This window comes from Pundamilia nyererei, unplaced genomic scaffold (genome assembly GCF_000239375.1).
Source record: "Pundamilia nyererei isolate P.nyererei 1_Seehausen unplaced genomic scaffold, PunNye1.0 scaffold00055, whole genome shotgun sequence".
NCBI lineage: Eukaryota > Metazoa > Chordata > Actinopteri > Cichliformes > Cichlidae > Pundamilia > Pundamilia nyererei.
In genome coordinates this window covers 465637-485091 of record NW_005187456.1, presented here as the reverse complement: position 1 = coordinate 485091, position 19455 = coordinate 465637, and the positions used below count along the sequence as shown (strand labels likewise).

At 39.9% G+C, this 19455-nt stretch overlaps 1 protein-coding gene across 3 annotated transcripts; it reads left to right on the top strand.

Annotated features, from left to right (window-relative positions):
• The first annotated feature begins 935 nt into the window (after positions 1 to 935).
• Positions 936 to 19018, top strand: ppp2r3b (protein phosphatase 2, regulatory subunit B'', beta). Of its 3 annotated transcripts, XM_005733775.2 has the most exons (14): positions 936 to 1157; positions 1574 to 1967; positions 11141 to 11326; positions 11702 to 11805; positions 12456 to 12558; positions 13883 to 13957; positions 14045 to 14131; positions 14395 to 14551; positions 15201 to 15249; positions 15336 to 15425; positions 15531 to 15706; positions 16330 to 16448; positions 16548 to 16654; positions 18422 to 19018. In XM_005733775.2, exons 2-14 carry the CDS (start codon positions 1614 to 1616, stop codon positions 18558 to 18560), a joined length of 1746 nt encoding a protein of 581 aa, XP_005733832.1. In that variant the 5' UTR covers positions 936 to 1157; positions 1574 to 1613; the 3' UTR covers positions 18561 to 19018. The 3 variants fall into 3 exon arrangements, with proteins under 3 accessions (XP_005733832.1, XP_005733833.1, XP_013766522.1); XM_005733776.2 differs by lacking the exons at positions 936 to 1157; positions 1574 to 1967 and adding an exon at positions 7830 to 8280; XM_013911068.1 differs by lacking the exons at positions 936 to 1157; positions 1574 to 1967 and adding an exon at positions 7830 to 8292.
• Positions 19019 to 19455: the final 437 nt, after the last annotated feature.

Sequence of the window (19455 nt, the reverse complement as noted above, 5' to 3'; positions counted from 1 at the left end):
CAAGACTCAAGTACAAAAAAACCAAACCATTAAATCAGTGGTTGAAGCCTGGGTCTTAGGTCTGTTATAAAGCATGCCTTTCTGATGAAAAAAAAATAAAAATACTCCACTGTGCTTTCTTTTATTGCAGGTGTCATATATGGTATCAATAATCTAAACTGACCTTTTCCTGTGTTGCTTGTTTTCTATGCTGGGGGATGCAATGAGGGAGCCAGATGTCTGGGGCCACTCCTCCGCACAGTAATCAATAAGTATGTCCAGCTCCATATACAGCAGGTGCTCAGTCCAGCTGCTTTGAGTAGACAGAGTGAAATTGGACACACATGCATCATTGTTATTCATGCACAGTCGGAATCAGGTTTGTACGATGCTAAACTGGACACACAGGACTAGTTTCATGGAAATGAGTAGTGCACTGATGAACAGCTCTCGCTGGACATCATACAAACCGACCATACATTATCAAAGGGAATGTAGATGTACAGGTTAAATGAGAAAAAGACTGAATGAACGCCTGTATTAAATTAGTGTCTCAAGATGCACAAGCAATAATAGCAACCTCATACAATTTATACTAATCCACAATATATCGTAAACTTACTATGTATTATATTACATGCTTATATATTTTTTATCACTATAATACTACATACTACAGTCATAAAAATGAACTTATTAAACTTAGGAGATGAAATCATTGGACGTTAATAAGTCCAAGTCGACGGGCTACGGCCTAGTTTCTTTGAAAACACTTCTAATACTTACTGAGACAGACTTGGCAGTAATGCTTTTGTTGTTATTTATAAATGAGAATTCTACAGTGTTAGAATAGGCTTATGTAGCGGGGGAAATAGAACCATTATATGAGAAATACGTCCACACTTCTATATTTTAACAGGTGTGCGTCAGCTCAAGTGCTTACTGACTCCGCGAAGAGTGGACGATCTCGCGATAACGCTGTGTGGTTACCAGGGGAACGAGAGCCTGAAAAGTTGTTCCTGTCTGCTGTGTTTTCTCCCAGATAAATGAATGTCACCGGATTTTCGATGGTGCTTTTATTTTTGACTGTTAGCCGAACGTACGCTGAGTATCATCGCTTATGAAGGAAATGTAGAGTCATATTAACGTGTTTTGCTTTGCTGTCCATTCACGGCAAGGTGGGTGCATTTATTGGCTAGTTGGCGCTAGCTGCTAAAGCTATAGTAGCTAAACCTGTTGTAGTCCCCGTTCTTCCATAGAAGGATAGGTTTAATTGACAGAAGCTTTTGAAATGTTTACTTTATGCAGCCGTTTTTGACGTGTGGTGGGTTAAAATTGGCTGGAAACATTATTGAAGTCATATGGGTTTTCCACTTTCGCCTATGGGCTAAAGCATTGACGCTTCGCGCTAAATTTCAATAACACGAGTGAGTGTTGGTTTGTACTCAAAGCAAGGGCTACTGCTCGTGTCATGTTTTTTTGCTCAGTGACCTACTCAGCGCCGCTGCTCTGACAGTTTCGTGTCATCTATGGACGTTGTGTGGGAGGCAGATATTGGTGGTGTGAGTTTAAAGATGCTTTTAATTCTTCGCAGGTACGGTCATCAGAGGAAGCTTTAGACGACATTGCCCAAGATGCCGTCACCACAAGTTCTCCAGCCGGTTCTTAAAATGAAAGTGGACGAGCTATTTCTCAACTGGTTGAGTGATCCTACAACTCAGTCAATACTCAAAGATTATCTTGATCTAATCAAAAGTGGACAGCCTATTGAATTAGGTACTGGGGACGCTCCTGATAAAAGGTCGTTAAGCTTCAATGAAAACAACAATGTGGCATCACAGAAGAACCTGGCAGAGAAGAGGCCTGCTCCCTTAAGTACACCTTTCGGCACCCCATCTACCAGTACCCTGCCTTCCCGAAGTAGCAGTAACACCAGAATGACTGGACCAAGTGGAAGAGTACTACGGAGATCTCTCAGCACAAAGAAGGTAAACTGTGTATTCGAACAATAACTCCAAAAAATATTTTCCATGTTTTTTAGTAAGCATTTAACTAATTGTTGAAAAATTTAGCCAAAAGGTCTTAAGGTGCCACAGGAAAAAATCCACAAACATACTAAGATCCACTAAACAAGGAGTTCTGCATTGTGCCAGCTGTTAGTCCGTTTTTGTTTTGTTTTTTTATCCTAAAGGCATTACACTGCAGACAGTTTTTGATTTACTAGTATGAAAAACAAGGTGTGCCACCCTGTTCTTTTTCTTCCTGAAACCACCTTGAGGTACTTGAGGGTGTGTTGCACAATGATTTGAATATTTTAAACTCTTTGCATACCGATAGTAAACATGTATTTAAAAGTCGAAAGGGGAACCTCTCTTTGCTTTCTGGTAAGCCAACTATAAAGCAATCCTGGCTTGGCATTTTTTTACACAACAGCTTATCAGTCTGGTAAGTTTATCTTTATAGTTTTAATGCACTTATTTGTATGTTTAACTGGCAGTTTATCTGCATATCTTTTTAGTATTGTGCAATCCATACAGTAACCTGAAATTAAATCCATATTTGCACATTTAAACCAAGGTCTTCGTGGCACAGAATGGGCCTTTTGGTGGGGCAGCAGCAAAGCGAGTATGATGTGGAACAGGAAATGCAGTCACTATGTGTCACCTTATTTGATAGAAAACTATGGGTTTTCTTGTTATTTCTGACCATTTTAGGATCAAATAATGTTTATCTGGCTCATTAAACTCTAATTAATTAAACTAGCTGAAATCATAAACTGTTGATTTTCCAGTCAGTAATGACCCAAACAACTGCTATGCTATTGTGAGTTAAATGAATGACGTACAAATTTAATGTACTTGCAAAAAGGACAAGTCTGAGCTTGAAATTCTGGGTCAGTGTTAAAAATGCTAATTTAGCCAAAAGTGGTAGAGTTTTGGGGGCCTTTTTTGTTGTTGTTATTGTTTAGTTTTCCTTTTTGCAACATGGAAACAAGGGAGAAAAAAGAAACTTCCCTCTTCATCACACTTTATTAAACAAGATCTAAAACAACTTTTAACCAGTGCAACACTGATGCAACACACTAGATAAACATTTGCTTCTGCCACTGATAATTTACTTTAGCATCGAAATATCTCACATGAAAAGTTCATAAACATTAATGTTATCCTCCTCCTAGTTACTTTTTTCCAATCTAAAAAAAAAATTCTGTTTTAGTCATAAGTTGAGCTTTGTCATACAAAGCATACATGTCCAGTTTAATGCTACTTCTAAATGGACATAATGTGGATTTCACTTATATTTGCTTAACATCTGTCTTTGCAATGTTTTTTTTGTAATTCTTTTTTCTGTATTAACACTGATTTAATTGTCAAGTTTCCCTTACTTGTATGTTCTGGGATCTCTGTTTGCTCTCACTGGCCACAAGAGGATGCTGAGTGACCTACAGCATCAAAGACATTTAGAGGCTGTCCACTCTACCCAGTCACAGTGGAGCCTTCTTGTCTGTAGGCGTATGTAGTGATTATTAGTCAAATACTTTCCAAATGTTCAGGCCTCACCCACGAATTAGTGTGGTATGAGAAGTGGGAGTGTCTGAACCTAGCCTGTCCCTGGCGCTCTGGTTACTTCTTTCAGTCTGTGTGCTGTACTTCTTACTGTGCTGGGTCCAAGGTGCTTTGCTTTGGATTGTTTAGATTATGGCCTAAAAACAATCTACACAAAATAGTTAGCTGCCCGTAAATATTTTGTATATCTGCTCAAGGACTCATAATCTGTTAGGATGAGAAGTGCAACGTGAAAGCCTAGAGTAGTGATAGATTGTGGACATTAGTGCATGTGATGACAGTGAGACAGCCTGAGACAGCTGGAGGCATACGGTCCTCAGGACCCCACCTCCTACATGTTAGTGACATGCTAAAGAGGTGCATGAGGAGATCTTCAAGTAGACATGTAAAATAACAGAGCAGGAGAATGAGATCTAATGTTTGTTTCAACTTACATGTTTATATATTAGAAACATGACTAGCAGGACCAGTTGTAGCACTAGTGGTAGTATGTTATAAAATAAATAACTATGCTTAACTATGGTCTTACAACTTACTGCACAGCCTTATAGGCACAGATAAACAGCGTATTTCAATAGAGGACAATAAAATGAAATTAACTAATTAAATGTCCATCAGTTTTATCTATTATAAATTTTGGGGTTGAGGTAAAACCTCATTCTTCATAGCTATAGTTGATTATTTAATAGCCTGACCACAAGAGGAAGTGTGGATTGTAGAGTCACTCTTTGAAACTAGAGTAATCGATTATCTTTAACTGTCTATCAGGGGCTTTCTTTGTTTCTGTTCTTTATCTTGAGCCTTAATCATTTGAACAGTTGGAGGGTTGAATCTAAACTTTTGGATATTTGCATACATACACACACACACACGCACTCTCACACACCACTGTGGAATTTGCCCGCTAATGCCCTCTCTCCGCTGATCAATCAGTTATAAGGCAACTGCTGGGCAGTTTGTATATTCTGCTGTGATGTGTCATGGCATGTGGCCACACTGTGTCACTCAATATTAGAGGGATTGTGAGGGTGAATAAATGCAATACTTCTATTTTAAGACAACAAAATGAATTCCTGCATACAGATGCATTCTTCAAAGGATTACTAAAAAATTCGATTTATGTCACACTGATGCAGCCTGGAACAGCTGGTCTGACTTTGACATCAGACACTGATATAGATAGCCTTGGTTCCCTTGTGCTGGCATTGGATACCCAGAACTCTGCCAGTGAGATGAGGTGTGGCAGCACATTCATCTTCTGCGTAATTTCCTTTGAAACTGCTTCCATTAGATGCTGCTCATTGTCAGGATATGTAGTCGCAGGTCTTTTATTTACACTATGTACAGTAAATATCAGCTCTCCCGTGAATGCTTGGCTTTCAGAGCTGCTGTGTAGCTCAACATGTAAAATAACTTCAGTGTTAGGAGTCCAATTGGTCAAACAGTGAGTTATTGAAATATAGGGCAGTGAGAGCACATTGCATTTGAGAGTTTCACTTTTTTTCTGTTTTCCGCATCTGCATTTGGTATATCGTGCATTTCTTAAGACATCTTTTTATAACATGCTTGGTTGCACTCAGCAACATAGAAGCTATTTGAAGCAGGGGGTCTGGGGTCACGTTATCAGTTGTCTGACCTGTCAGAGAGCACCAGGTGTTAAAGTGTTTCCCGCAAGTGCTATTATTTTGGAGTCTCAGTCATTTGTGCGTCAACGTTGTACAATAGCAAATGTTGTTTTTAACTAGTACTGTGAGCTTTCTGTAAAACTACAGGATGCATTTAAAGCATATTTCTTCAGTGGTGGCATCTCCTACTTTCATGGGATTTGAATATCTTGATAAAAAGTGTAATTGTTTGACATATTAATTCCTATTACCTAGTTATGCCATTAATGTCAAAAAAGTACGGTACATCAACATTTTATCATCCTGCTTAAATATCTTATGGTGCCAATAGAAGAAAAAACTTTACAAACTTCCTTTACAGCCTAATCTTTAAACAGACTGCAGTGCTGTTATACAAGTACCGGTGTGCCTGTGTCTCAGCTACAGTTTCTTCCTTTGCTGTTACAGACCCTTTGCTCTACTTCTTGTTCATATTGGTTACATTGATTTTCATTCAAATATCTAGGTTAGACTGCTATGACATTTGTTACTCACATCATGTTCTGTCTGTGACCACTGTGTTATCAGTTACTCAGTTGAATGTCTGACAAATATTCACATGTATCCCAAATCCCCATCATAGATGGTCTAACTCAAATCCCAGTTGTGGGGATTTGAGTTGGAGCTTTCTGGATTTCACTGCAACACTGGCTTTGTTCTCATTCTGTGAACAAGCTGTGGCTCTACCAAAGGGTTGTGATGGTTTAAGTCGCCACTGATTGGATGTAGAAATCATGTCACTGTCAGATAGGATTGGTGGGTTTGGTCTCTTGAATATCATAGTTGTAGAGTATGAGTCTGCTGAAGCCCATCTAAAATCCACCTTCATCTTGCCATCTGAGTGCTTGAAATGCTAACACGTAGATCTGCCAGAGGTCTCTAACAGTGAACAGTGTGTTTCATAATCTCATCTGTAATTCGGTTAAGTCAACATGACTTAACATATTGTTGTGTACAAATCAGATTTCACAGTTTAGAGATTGGACACATTATGGGGTCAGCTTGAGTTTTCCTGCTTTTCTGTTTACTAAGTGACCCATCAGCCCGGGGATGTTTAGCAGCTTGTCTGTAAGATAGTTGCCTCTCAAGGTGCTGTTCAGACAACTTTCCTGGAGTGGCCCTAAGATGATTTAGTTTGTTATAGCGCCTGCTGGAGCTCGTCTTATCTAGTTAATTAAAAAGCACAAACTTTATACAGAACCTGTGCACCATCACTTCTCACACCCATGGGGTTATTTTTACATGTGTAAAACAACACATTGTTATCCCTGCTGTGTCGTGATGGCTCTGTTTATGGAACAGACTTCACATTTTGTTTGCTTATGCAAAAATAGACTGAACAGTAGATGAGAGTTCAAGCTTGAATCTGGTCAAGGGTTTGTTGGAGTGTTTTTGTTTTGTTTCTTTTGGTTGTGCTTTCCTTTCTACGTTTCATTTGTATTGAGAGCATCAGCAAAAGGCAGCTGATGTGAAATGAATGTATACAAACAGCTTATCAAGCAGCAGCAGCATCCTGTAGGGAAGACGCCAGGGACTGGGACTGAGCAGAAACCAGTGGAAAACTGTGGAGTCCTGTCATCTAAAAATACAGTGGGTGTGCTTTTAGTTTCTATGGACAATGCCATTAACAGATACAGGTTTATTTACATAGTCTTCTGATGCGGACATTTCTATGACATTTCTGTTTGATTAGCTACTTGCATGAGAAGGTGTTTAGGCGTTGGGCTTTGCCCTGTCTACAATCTCTGCAGTCAACGCAACTCTACAGCTGTTAGATCAGTGCGTTTATGGAGAATTGATGTAATTGCCGTTATTTCAGGATAACAGCAATCGGAAGTAGATGTTTGTTTGAGGACTAAAGATACACTCATGTTTTTCCAGATCTAGTTTCTTGGATTGCCCAAACAGTGCTTGGTGGTGCTTTTAATAGGCCCAGACTGGTTCGGTCATCAGTCTTTGAATTTGGCATGTCCCGTTGCCTCGCTCTGTTGCCCATCAACTATAATAAGATGTGGAATGGCTGGCAGCCTAAGCTTGCGAAGGGAAGGCAAAAAGAAAACACCAGAAGACAGCATGCAGAACGTATGGGAAAATGTATGGCTGTCTAGATATGATCTGATGAGTGGACCCTTGTTTTCTGTCATTAAATAGTAAATACCCTTCTTATTTACTTTACATACCCATGCATCAGTAGCTTGTTCTGGCTCAATCTCTTTTTGTGATCTATGCTTGGAGGCAAATTTAGTGACAGTAGAAGTAATATGCAGCTTTCATTATATTCCATCACTTCAGGGGTTTATTCTGAATTTTCTCATTAGCACCCTGATGCCTTTTAAAGAATAAGGGGGTCAGTTTCCCAAGTTTTTTTGTTTTGTGGAAGCGTTCAGAAGGAAAACCAGTTAGCTTGAACAGTGTGACATTGTCATATGGAGATCCATCCTGTAGTTGAACTCTGGCGACTGCTAGCTGCAACAACAGGTCTGTCTCTTTACATAACCTTCAATGAGTACTCAGGAATGCAAACTGGAAAGGGCAGATCCATTGAACCCCCTCCCATCCCACACATACACTAGGTGACTCCCACACACATGCACCCAGTTCTTCCTTATCTCCCCAGCAGCTTTGAGGCAAGGGCTCCCTGACACTGCTGCGTCTGTGTGTGTGCGTGTGCATGTTGGGTAGAGGCTGGGACAGAGCAGCAGGCTGAGCTGAAATTGTGAGACCAGATCTGGAATGGGAGAGAGAGTCACAGTAGCAGCTGCTCTCATGCATTAAGTGGCTCTCACTCAAACGGAGGACAACCACAGGGACATACGCACAGAGAAGCTTCACTGCTTCCACTGCCTTTTAACTTACAGTGGTGACTGCATGGTCAAGGGGATAACGCTGGATTGAGTGTTGTTTATGTTTATGTGTTCCTCGTCCTGTGTGGAGCGAGGATGAGGATGAAGGAGCTATCCCTGCGTCAGGACCCTGACCTGAGGAAGGAGCTGGCTCTGCTGGCACGTGGATGTGACTTTGTTCTGCCCTCTCGGTTTAAGAAGAGGCTGAGAGCCTTCCAGCAAGGACAGGCAGGTGTTTGTGTGAGTGTATGCTGTGTCAAACAGGCTTTGCTGGCCTGTCAGTGAGGGGACAGGTCTATTAATGTTGACTGGTATTTATGGGCTTACTTTCTTGGTATTCAGATGTCACTGTAGCACAATTACATATTAAAGTACAATAACGGATTAGGCAAATAAAGGCAAAGTAGTAGTTAAGTCTTTTTCTGGGCATATTGTAAACTTTGCTTTCACGCACAGCTGTGTCATGTGAAATGTTGTTGTGCAATCAGTTCTTCTTTTTGTTTTTGAGTTTAGAGTTAATGAAGGTATTCTTCATTTGTACGGAGATGTAGGGAATTTGAGCGTACTGGATGGTGTTTCATCTTTTGTGGTATGTTATGCACAGCTGCCTCTCTGTCCTCTTTCAGACCACATCATGGGGAATATGTAAAATGTCATGTGGCTTAGCAGTTGTGCTCAAGAGCTTTGCTAGCGGTTAGCATGAAGTGAGAGAAAGAGGGGACAGTGCGGGGCAGGGCAACGGGAGATGTTTATGTCCTTTTATAGCCATGACTCACACCAACACAGAGGACAAGAGCGGAGGATCAGCAGCATTCATCATTTATTAGAGTACAACAAAACATTTTCAGACAGTACTAACAGTAATATAAGTAGAAGCTGGCAAGGAAAGATTTACCATCCTGTTATGTTTAGATCTGTAATTTAAGGCCTTTCTAAGCTATTGTTGAATGTTTTATTGTTACAGTCATGATGTTACATGGAGACTTAGTCTAATAAACTTTGGGTAGAATACATGTTTGACCAAAAGAAACAGCAAGATGTTATTTTTGGTGTCTTAACTGAGCAAAGTGTGGGTGTGTTTATGTAGTTATTAGAGGCCTCACAAAATGATTCGGTTAGAGCATTGTTGACTCATTTGAATAGTCTTTGAGAATGACGATTGAGAGCAAAGTATAGTCTGCTCAGGCTGTATTTAGTAACTGGGTTTTTGTCTTGTTTTTTAAATGTAACCTTTATTTATACAGGTAGTCCCATTGAGACTCACTGTCTCATTTACAAGAGAGACCTGTTTCAAACAAACATTAAAATTACAACAATAATAAAATGGCAATAAAATAGCAACAATAAGAAGTAGTCTAATGTTTACACAGTCATTCAAGTTCCTAGTGATGATTTTACAAGGTAATTTGTATGTCTTTTAAAGTCTGCATAGTGATAAGTGCAGCATAACAACTCATTTGGCACTGAGCGCGTTGTGTCTTTTTATGTGTAAGGCTCATAGCACCGTGTGAGTGACACAGTGGTCATTTTTATCAGTGAGTTTGATATCTTCCTAATATGCCAGCTATGCTCTGTTGGTGTGGTCAGTTGGATTCACTGTGACATTCCTGGACATAATATTATGTCTCCATTGTTAGAATAGAGAATGTTATTTTCCATAGTCAGGAAACACATGTTTTCATGGTTAAACAAAGCATAAATGAACAAAATAATATTATACAGCACAAGCAACCAAGCTCTGACAATAAAAAATGATGTTTTCTGCCTGGGATCATAGTAATAATAACAGACACAGACGTATGCAAGCTCCAACATAAAGGCAGGTTTTTATATCACTTAGGAAACTGCACAAACACAAGCATCGAAGGTGAATACATTCATTTCAAGCCACTAGCCTCTGCTGTGTTCAGAGTATATCCCTGACTTAATCCTGTTTCAGTTTTGTTTCTTGCCTATAATATCCTGCCAATAAAACAAATAAACTTTATTTGTATAACATTTTTTTCAAGACATAACTCTAAAGTGCTTCGTAGAACAGAATAAAATAGATCACAGTCAATAATAAAGAAGAAAAATACCCGCAGCTAAAACAAAAACAAATAAAAAAGGCAGGCTTTCATTTTTCTGTTTTTAAAAAGCTGTTGCTCTCCTTTTGAGGCACACATTCATAACATTGCAGTCCGAAACTCATTTAGTTCCTCAGCTGTGTTTCCCTCCACTAAAGACAACCATAGTGGCCGTAGACGAACTGCACTCGTTTAAGTGATAACACTGTCACTCGTGATTTACTTGGGTACTTGAAAGAGCCATCCATAACATCTGCCATGAACCATGTTTGATAGTGTGCCTCTCCATTTACATGCATTTATTAGGAAGCTTGTAGTAAAATCTTGCAATTATTTTTTTCACTTCTCTTTACATGGATCCTAACATTTAAGATAAAATCTTGAAATTCTGTGTTTTCCTTAAGTGGAAACAAAAGTAGAGCAGTTTTAAAATGAGTTATTAAAACACACTTGTTGTTTTAAGTCACCATGTTTACATCTGAATCACAGTGCACAAAGATTGCAAGACTAAATTTAGTATAATACCCTATTGTAGTTGGTCACAGGTAGCCTGTAATCATTATTCAGTACAAACTGCTCATTCTCCATTAAGATTTCAAACAAAACACCCTTTAGACAAATCATTTGACTAATGTAGCACAAGTTGTCCACATCATGACTATAGACTTCTACTATCTGCAGATTGCTATATCCAGTCTAAAGCCCTAAATTCTTAAATCCTTTTGACACTGTTTCATAAATAAATGATTATAAGTTACAAACACTGGTAGATATTATTTATCTTTTAGTGAATTTGTATTGGAGCAAAATGTCAGTCGCATGAATAATTGTGATTGCTGAGTAGTCACAACTCTTCCCTGATGGCCTTTGGGCTGCTGAGAGGTATAGTTACATGAATGCCAGCAATGTGTAGAGTTTGTGTTCAGACGAGCCTCGAGCTCATGCTGGAATACTTGAGCTGAGTGGTCTTAGCCTTTGCTAGCATCAGCCGCTAACTGCTTGTTTCTCTGTGTTCATCCCAGGCTCAGGTGAGGACGGAGGAGCCAGTCACCACAGCACTGAGTGAAAGCATTCCCAAGTTTTACTTCCCACAGGGCCGCCCCCAAGCCAACCTTAACATTGACGGCCTCATTTCCAAAATTGAGAAAATATTTTCCCAATTCCCAAATGAAAGAGCCACCATTGAGGATATGGGGCAGGTTGCCAAGGTGAGTAGATAATTTGTAGCATGGAGCTGCCACACAGCAAATTATTTTCATTAGTGCCATTTAGCTCCTGACTGTACGAATGTTTGCTGATGTTTAAAACCTCCTGGAAAAATATTATTTCCGTGACCTTGAAGAAGGTTGGTGATGGTCAGAGGGGAACCTGAGTAAAGAGAGCAATGACAGCTAGGTTTCCTCTGGGAAGTCTTTAAACCGTGAAACACTCATTCTGATTCTGATGTCTTTTCACTATTCATTTCTGCATTAATGGTCACATGTGTTTTGTGGAGTTTGCATTTCTATTTAATCTTTCTCCTCTATCTTCTCTAAATCCTGATCACACACTACCCCGTTTCTTCTGCCACCTTGTCTCCATAGGCCTGTGAGTGTCCCCTCTACTGGAAAGTGCCATTGTTCTGCTCAGCTGGAGGCGACAGGACGGGCTTCGTGTCCGTTCACAAGTTTGTGGCTATGTGGAGAAAGTAAGACAATAGCTTCTCTTATTGTCACTAGACCACTGGTGCATTCACTCACAGCCAAATGGCTTAAACAATCTCCTTTGAACAATGATGACCACTCGCTGGGAATAACATACACTGCTATTATCTCTGCTGTTATTGCATTTTCCTTTTCATTCCTAAACAAAAATCTTTGCCCTCATAAACATCACAAGGGGAAAGACCCTCTGTATACATACAGTGTATAAATGAAAACATCCTTTCAGTGTCTTTCTACGTGAAACTGAAAGGAATACCAAGGGGCTTTTATACTGGTGATTTGCACTGAATGTGGTTGTGTGCAATAGGCATGCTCTTGTATTAATATCTTAAGCCTCCAGAGAACTGGACAGACTTGCCCTTTGACTTTAGCTCATGACTGAGCCATTCTTAGAAGAGGCCACAACAGACACTCCCATTATTTTTGAGTTGCTACCATAACACTCCATGCTTATAATCACCCAGCAGCGATACAGAATCTTAATTTCAGAATGTATTATACTTTCACATAAGCACTTTTTAGTACAACATTGTCAAACTTATGTTTTTGAAGGAATGATAAAACAGACAGAGGCAACTTAACAGCCAAAGTGGGAGTAACCTTGTAACCATCTGTTCTCTCTTTTCTCCTCCAGAACTCTGCTGACCTGTCATGATGACGCTTCTAAATTTGTGCACCTCTTGGCCAAGCCTGGCTGTAATTACCTGGAACAAGATGACTTTATTCCATTCCTGCAGGTACTGGCTGTAGCACACCCAGGGAGAGGGCTGGATTTGGCAGTGTGGGATGGCAAAATAGCATTGGCTTGGGTGGTGCAAACTGGACTTATGTTTTTAGACTGCCCTGCTGAGACTGTGCTTTTTCATGTGGCGGAGGACTAATTCAGCCACCTTACTGTAAGCTTGGAATATAGTGTTATGAGAGAAGAGTCCCCTGATAGAGATGAAAATGTGGCTCATGTTATAAATGCATTATGGTACTAAAATAGTCACAAAAACCTGGACTTATGGTTCATTTATTGTCCTCAAAAGAGAGATTTAATTGACTGTTTGGAAATTCTTACCATGTGGACCTGCTGTGGCGGCTATTTGTATTCGCATCCCAGCTGACAAGCTGTTGGTGTGCCACACACGCCCCACCCTACACCTGATTCATTTTCATGCTGGCAGAAGTGGCGATCTGAGCTGAACGCCCGTTAGCATACCACCAGAGATGCCTTGTGGCTCACGCCGTTTAATTTGTATGGTTCCACTCAGCGAATCGCCTTTGACTGTTTTGATGAATGAAAGGCGGATTGCAGTGGAGTAGATTTGACTGTCCCCGCCTGTTTCCTGTGCCCTGTGATTTATGTGTTTCTCTATGATTTAATTTCTCACAGTAAGAGTCAAAGAGGCACGACGACTGCCCTGAAATAAGGCCTTTTAATTTCATTGCCGCCTTCACATTTATGTCAACAATTCTTTCCTCCAGTAGAAAGACGGGGAGTAGAATAAAGAAGCGACATGAGGGAGTTTCACGGCAAGAATATAGCTGCAGTGTTCACTTGAAATGCAGCACCCTCACTGTGACTTTATGGCGTTAGAAAGGAGAGAAGGTCACTCAGTAAACATATTCTTTTTGGCCTTCCTAACACTTTGTTGTCAGTTAAAAAGGGCTCAAGCTCATCCCAAAACAAGTTGGACGAGAATTTAAAAAAAAATTGTAAATCAAAGAAAATTCTGACTTCCTAAAAAGGAGAATTTCTTTACATAGCACTGTTTATAAACTATAAACACTGGCAGCTACTGATGTGTGAATCAGTTTTGTTCATTTTCATTCCTTCTTTGAAAGTCATGTGCTTTGTATACCTGTAAAGAAAGACAGATGTTGTCTGTCATTTAGCTGGTGCCTGGAAATAACTGCAGAATTTAACTGAGCGTATCTTTTTGTTAGTGCAGAAGGCATAGCGTGTCATCGGAGTGATCTTTATCGCTTGGTTGTTTGTTTATTTTGTTTTTGTTTGGCTTTATAAATCAAGCAGAGTAACATCAAAGTGAGCTGGTTTGTTCTTTATGTTCCCAGGATGTAGTGAACTCACACCCGGGCCTGGCCTTTCTAAAAGAGGCACCAGACTTTCACTCGCGATACATCACAACGGTATGCCTTAATTATACACCACTGCACTTTGTAGTGAAACATGGAAATGGCATTATCTCAAAGATAAGACTGTCCATTGTTTTTCAGGTGATTCAGAGGGTATTTTACAATGTGAACCGGTCATGGACGGGGAAAATAACATGTTCTGAGCTCAGGAAGAGTAACTTTCTCCAGGTATTTATTCACATACTCTGCTTTTTTTTTTTTAATTTAAACAGATGTATAATAACCATTTCTCTCAATTTGTTTGGACTCTAAAACATCTAATATGTTTTTTTTCTCTTTTCAAAAAATAATAATGAAATCACATCAATATGGAAATGCATATTAACTTCAATTTTTGGGGGATGGGACTTTATAAACTGTTAAAAGAATCATTGTCAATAGTAACTGGCCTATAATCATAATGAGAGATTTTTCTACTTTCTGCTGGGTAGAATGTGGCGCTGCTGGAGCAAGAAGAGGATGTGAACCAGCTGACAGAGTTCTTCTCCTACGAACATTTCTATGTTATTTACTGCAAGTTCTGGGAGCTGGACACCGATCACGACCTCTACATAGACCAGAAGGACTTAGCAGGACACAATGACCAAGGTGCACAAACACACCCCTGCCTTTTTTAAATCATTAGTTTGGTCAATATAGTTTTTTCTTTATGTCCCATCAACATGTATTTTGTAAAAATGCATACAGAAGATAGAAGAGGAGTGCTCAGCCTCATCAGAACCAAATGAACTCTGCTTAAGTCTTGCTGCCAGTGGCAGCACAGTCAGTAGGCTGAAACTACATAGAACAAAAAAAGGCATTTGTAAATGTTATTGGGTCCGTCCGGGCTTACTCCTCACAAAACAAACACACAGCCAGGAAAAAAAGATTTGTCTTTGACACTTCCTCCCCACACACTCCACACCACATGTTCTTGGTTGATGGTCTGTGAGTGAAGCAGGGGAAATGAGACACGAGATCAATAAGAGAGCAGCATATATACTCGATTCCAATGACGCCAAGTCTGGAACAATTTCTAACACCGTACAGTCGAAATGATGACCAGAGGATTTATAGCATTGTCAAGCTAAAAAAGAGCTGCACTAGCCAGTCTGGATTTACAGACTGTGAGAATGGATTACATGTGTTGTGAAAAAGTTGTATAGTAACTGAAGGAGCTGTTGCCTAAGAGGGAAAAGAGATATTTCTTCCAAACACAGTGGATTGGAAGTGACCCCTTTGTGTATTTGTTTTCCAGCCATTTCACAGAAGATGATTGAGAGAATATTCTCAGGAACAGTAACAAGGTAAATGTAATCAAGTTTAAAAAGATGGAAGTCTTATCTAGTCTCCACTGCCAGCTTTAATACTAGTTTTGTGTGTTTTCCGTCAGGGACAGACGAGTGTATAAGGAGGGGCGGCTGAGTTACGCTGATTTCGTCTGGTTCCTCATCTCTGAGGAAGACAAGAAGACTGACACCAGGTATCTTGACACTCAGCCACACTGATTGCATCATCCTTTTGCTTAGAGGTTTCATCTGCGCTCATGTCTGGCCCCTCCTCTTTCACGTTATCTATGTCTGATTAGCATAGAGTACTGGTTCCGCTGTATGGACCTGGATGGGGACGGGGTTCTCAGCATGTATGAGCTGGAGTACTTCTACGAGGAGCAGTGCCAGAAGCTGGAGGCCATGGCTATTGAGCCGCTGCCCTTTGAGGACTGCCTCTGCCAAATGCTTGACCTTGTCAAGCCTGAGGTCGAAGGTCAGACCTGTTTTACATTAATACACACTCAGACATTCACATTGTAGTTTGCACGCATGCCACAATCACAGTGGCATGCGTGCACACACATTTTGAAGCCAGGTCATTGATCATTATCTGAGGGGACACTGATAGATGAGAGACAGCTGCTGGTGTTATCCACAGTGTGATAGAAATTCGCTCCATCACTTTGTTTAAGTCACCAAGCAGCACAGCTTACTTAGGTGAAATTAAGTTTATGACCTGAATTGCTTTAAAAAAAAAGTTTTGTTTTCAGATTTCTTCTTTCTTAATTTAATATAATCAAACAGGAAAGTAAACATTAAGTATAGTTTACCTTTTAAAGTATTTATTGTCCAAATAAGCAGTAGGGAAATTGTTATTTGCAGCCAGAGTTTGAAATATTGTCACCAAAGCCATACTCTGTTTTAATCTGCGGACAAAACACCACGCCCATCCCTCCCTCCGCCCCAAGATGAGGCAAACCGTAAAAAGACTTAGTAGATGTTGTAGCTGGGTTACCAGTACTACTTCCTAGGCTAAACCTCATATAGAAAGATACAAGTTACCTAATATCATAAACATAAATGTTCCATTTGAAGTAGCTGATTTTTGTCGTCCAGGTAAGATCACTCTGCGGGATCTTAAGAGGTGCAAGATGGCTCATATCTTCTTTGACACGCTCTTCAACATCGAGAAGTACCTGGACCACGAGCAAAAGGACCCGTTCTCTGTCATAAGGGTGAGCAAGATTGAATTCTGACTGGATGCCACCACATTTGACACAGCATCGTGTCTCGTTTTCCTGCCAGTGGATCATGTAACTTGTCGTGTTTTTAAGGAGGTGGAGACGGACGGACAGGAGCTGTCAAACTGGGAGAAATATGCTGCAGAGGAGTACGACATACTGGTAGCCGAGGAGGCAGCCAATGACCAGTGTAACGATGTGTAAGTGTGATGTTACTCACAGGTCTGTCAGAAATGGCAGCAGTTACAACCCAAGGTTCAGTTTTTCTCAAACATTTAGTTTTTCTTAAGCAAAGATAAAAGAAAAAAGGATTCACTTTCATGTCCACTCGTAGTCTTAAAAAAAAGTTCTTTTCTTCTTACAAATTCAAAATGCTTTTACATTTAGGACGGCACCAGAGGTCTGAAGTTTGATGATGAATAGCTGATGCAATATGATAAATTGGAATATGGTAGCTTTAGCCTCCTTGTTTGCAATTGGATGTTTTTTTTGTTCTCATTGGTGCAAAAAATGAGAATAAAACTGGGATTGATTTTGCTTGCAAGCCTGAACAACAGCAGCTGAAAGTCGTAGTGCCTCCAGTTTAATTTGAACTTTTCCCCTTTGAGGCAATTACTGATTATTTTATCCTTATTTGAGTATTATTAATGCCATCTGTACGATGGTTCTTTTAATGTAATCTGTTCACATAAGATGGAACATGAACTGTGGCTATTAGTAAGCATATATCTGATTACTTAAAGTTGTTTTGGACAGCAGGCACGTAACCTTAAGCTTGACTATGTAAATCTAAAATTCATCATTATTATCAGTAAAGTCATTTTTCTGTGTGAAGAGTGAAAGTGTGCTGTAAAGTATTCACAGATGGCATAGATAAAGTCATAAGAGGAGTGAGAGTGCACTGTGTTGTTAAGTTTTCAGGAGTCATGGCTCAATGCCGCCCTGAGAGCGAGTTTGTGATAAATGAGACTGTTGACAGCTATGTTGTGTGGCGGTTTTAGGAACACTACCGACTAAATCTAAAGCATGGCTGCTAACCAGAGCAGGTAAGAAACTGAGGGTGCCACCAGGGTTCAGCTGTTCTCCTCTTCTTCCTCTGGGAAAGTCTAGTCCTAAACCCACTCCTAGCGTCTACCTGTCCCATCACTGATCTGAGCATAGGGCAGATAATTGTAATGTCAGCCAGCAGGGTGTCATGATCGTAGCCACTGCCTGGACCTGGGAGTCTGTTTTTGAACCGGACACCTTCTGTTTTTATCCTTCTTCCTCTTAAAATAAGGGAATGAACTTTTTCCACCTCTGTTCATGCCTTGTGCTCCTGTTACCCAAGTTACTGAAAAAGTACTTTGACATTTTTGGGGAATATACTTTCTTGCTAAGAATTGGATGGGAAGACTTGTTTCTCTAAATAAAGATCCAATCACCCTCACCCCTAAAGCTAATAAACTGATAAACTTTACAACTAAATCAAAGGAAAAATAATACAAATTTCTCGCTTGTTATATTGATATCCTGGTACATTAACTTCATCTAGCTCTCTGAAAGAAGGCAGATATATATATCAACCATGTCTCCAACGTTTCTGTAAATGTTGGTCAAATTCAGTTTTATTCTTGAATGACTTTGAATGACTTCTATGGGTCGAGGCCAGTATAGAAGCTGTGAAGAAGGAACAGGTGGAGGGGAAAATTGACTGGCCTCAGTCAATGTCAGAATGCATTCTGACGTTTTTAGAATGGAAATATGAGGCTTGATCAGCTGTTCTTTCCAAAGTTTCACTGTCACTGTTCTAAACTTTGCCTGTGAATTTTATCCCACATTGCTAAATTTGAAAGAACAGGAGGCCTGACAGCAAAGAAAAACTGGTCTGACTACTTCTGACTTCTGTTTCGTGACGGTTTAAAATGTGTTAAAGTATCTTTTCCCTGATGACACTGAGTGTTTTGTCTGTGTGTATTTTTGTTTAGGTATGAAAATCCGCTGAGCCCTTTAGGGCAGCACATCTCCAGTGAGCTGGGTCTGACAAAGAGACACTTCTTTGAGATCCCCACCCCGCACTGCAACCTGGACTTGGATGAATATGAGTATGATGATGACTTCGAATGATTTTTGTTTTTGTTTTTTGTTTTTTATCCTGCAGTGTAGCTGCTGAGCACCTTCCACTCTCAGAAACACAAGTCATGCACCTGGGTTAGTGGACAAACATCACCAAACAGAGTAAACCAGAAAGATGCAGTCAAGCACTGCCAGAGTGCCATATTCTTTTTCTGCAAACAGATGGAGAAACGTGCATGCTGACACAGATTTGACAAAGAAGTCGTTAAAGTACAGACAGTAGTTCAATACTGAACCAGACGTTTTACATTTTCACACTTACAGTAAACAGCCCGGCAGACAAGATGTCACGAGTGAACACGTTAGACCTTTGCTCCCTCCCCACACATTAACAAGTTGTTTTCTGCATGTAATGGTTGGTCATCAATAATGTTTGGGGCAAGTTTTGTTTCATCTAAACATAAATGTTTTGAAATCAGTCACATAAAAATCACACACTGGAGCTCCGGGAGTTTTGGTTGTTTGTTTGTTTTTTTTCATTTTGTTTTGTATTTTGGACAAAAACCATGCTGATTGGATTCAGATATCGAACTTATTGGCTAGTCTTACATTCCAGTGATCACAACAAAGTGTTTTCTATATTGCTGTAAACTCGTCAGTGCAGTTAGAGGTTGCTGTAAATGCCAAACAAGCCACCGTTAAGCCTTCTGGACACACACACAGGCACACACACACACACACACAGCATCTGTTGTACAGACCTATATTCGTTATGACTTTAATGTGTGTGCGAGATGGGGTTATAATTTATTAGAGATGAATTTATAAATTAATGTAAATATTTATTTTGTGCTTGCTGTGCTGTAAATGTGATTTGAGCAAGTATTTTAGACCTTTTTTTTCTATGTCACAGAGTACTTCAGTTGACTACTTTGACAGAACAAAA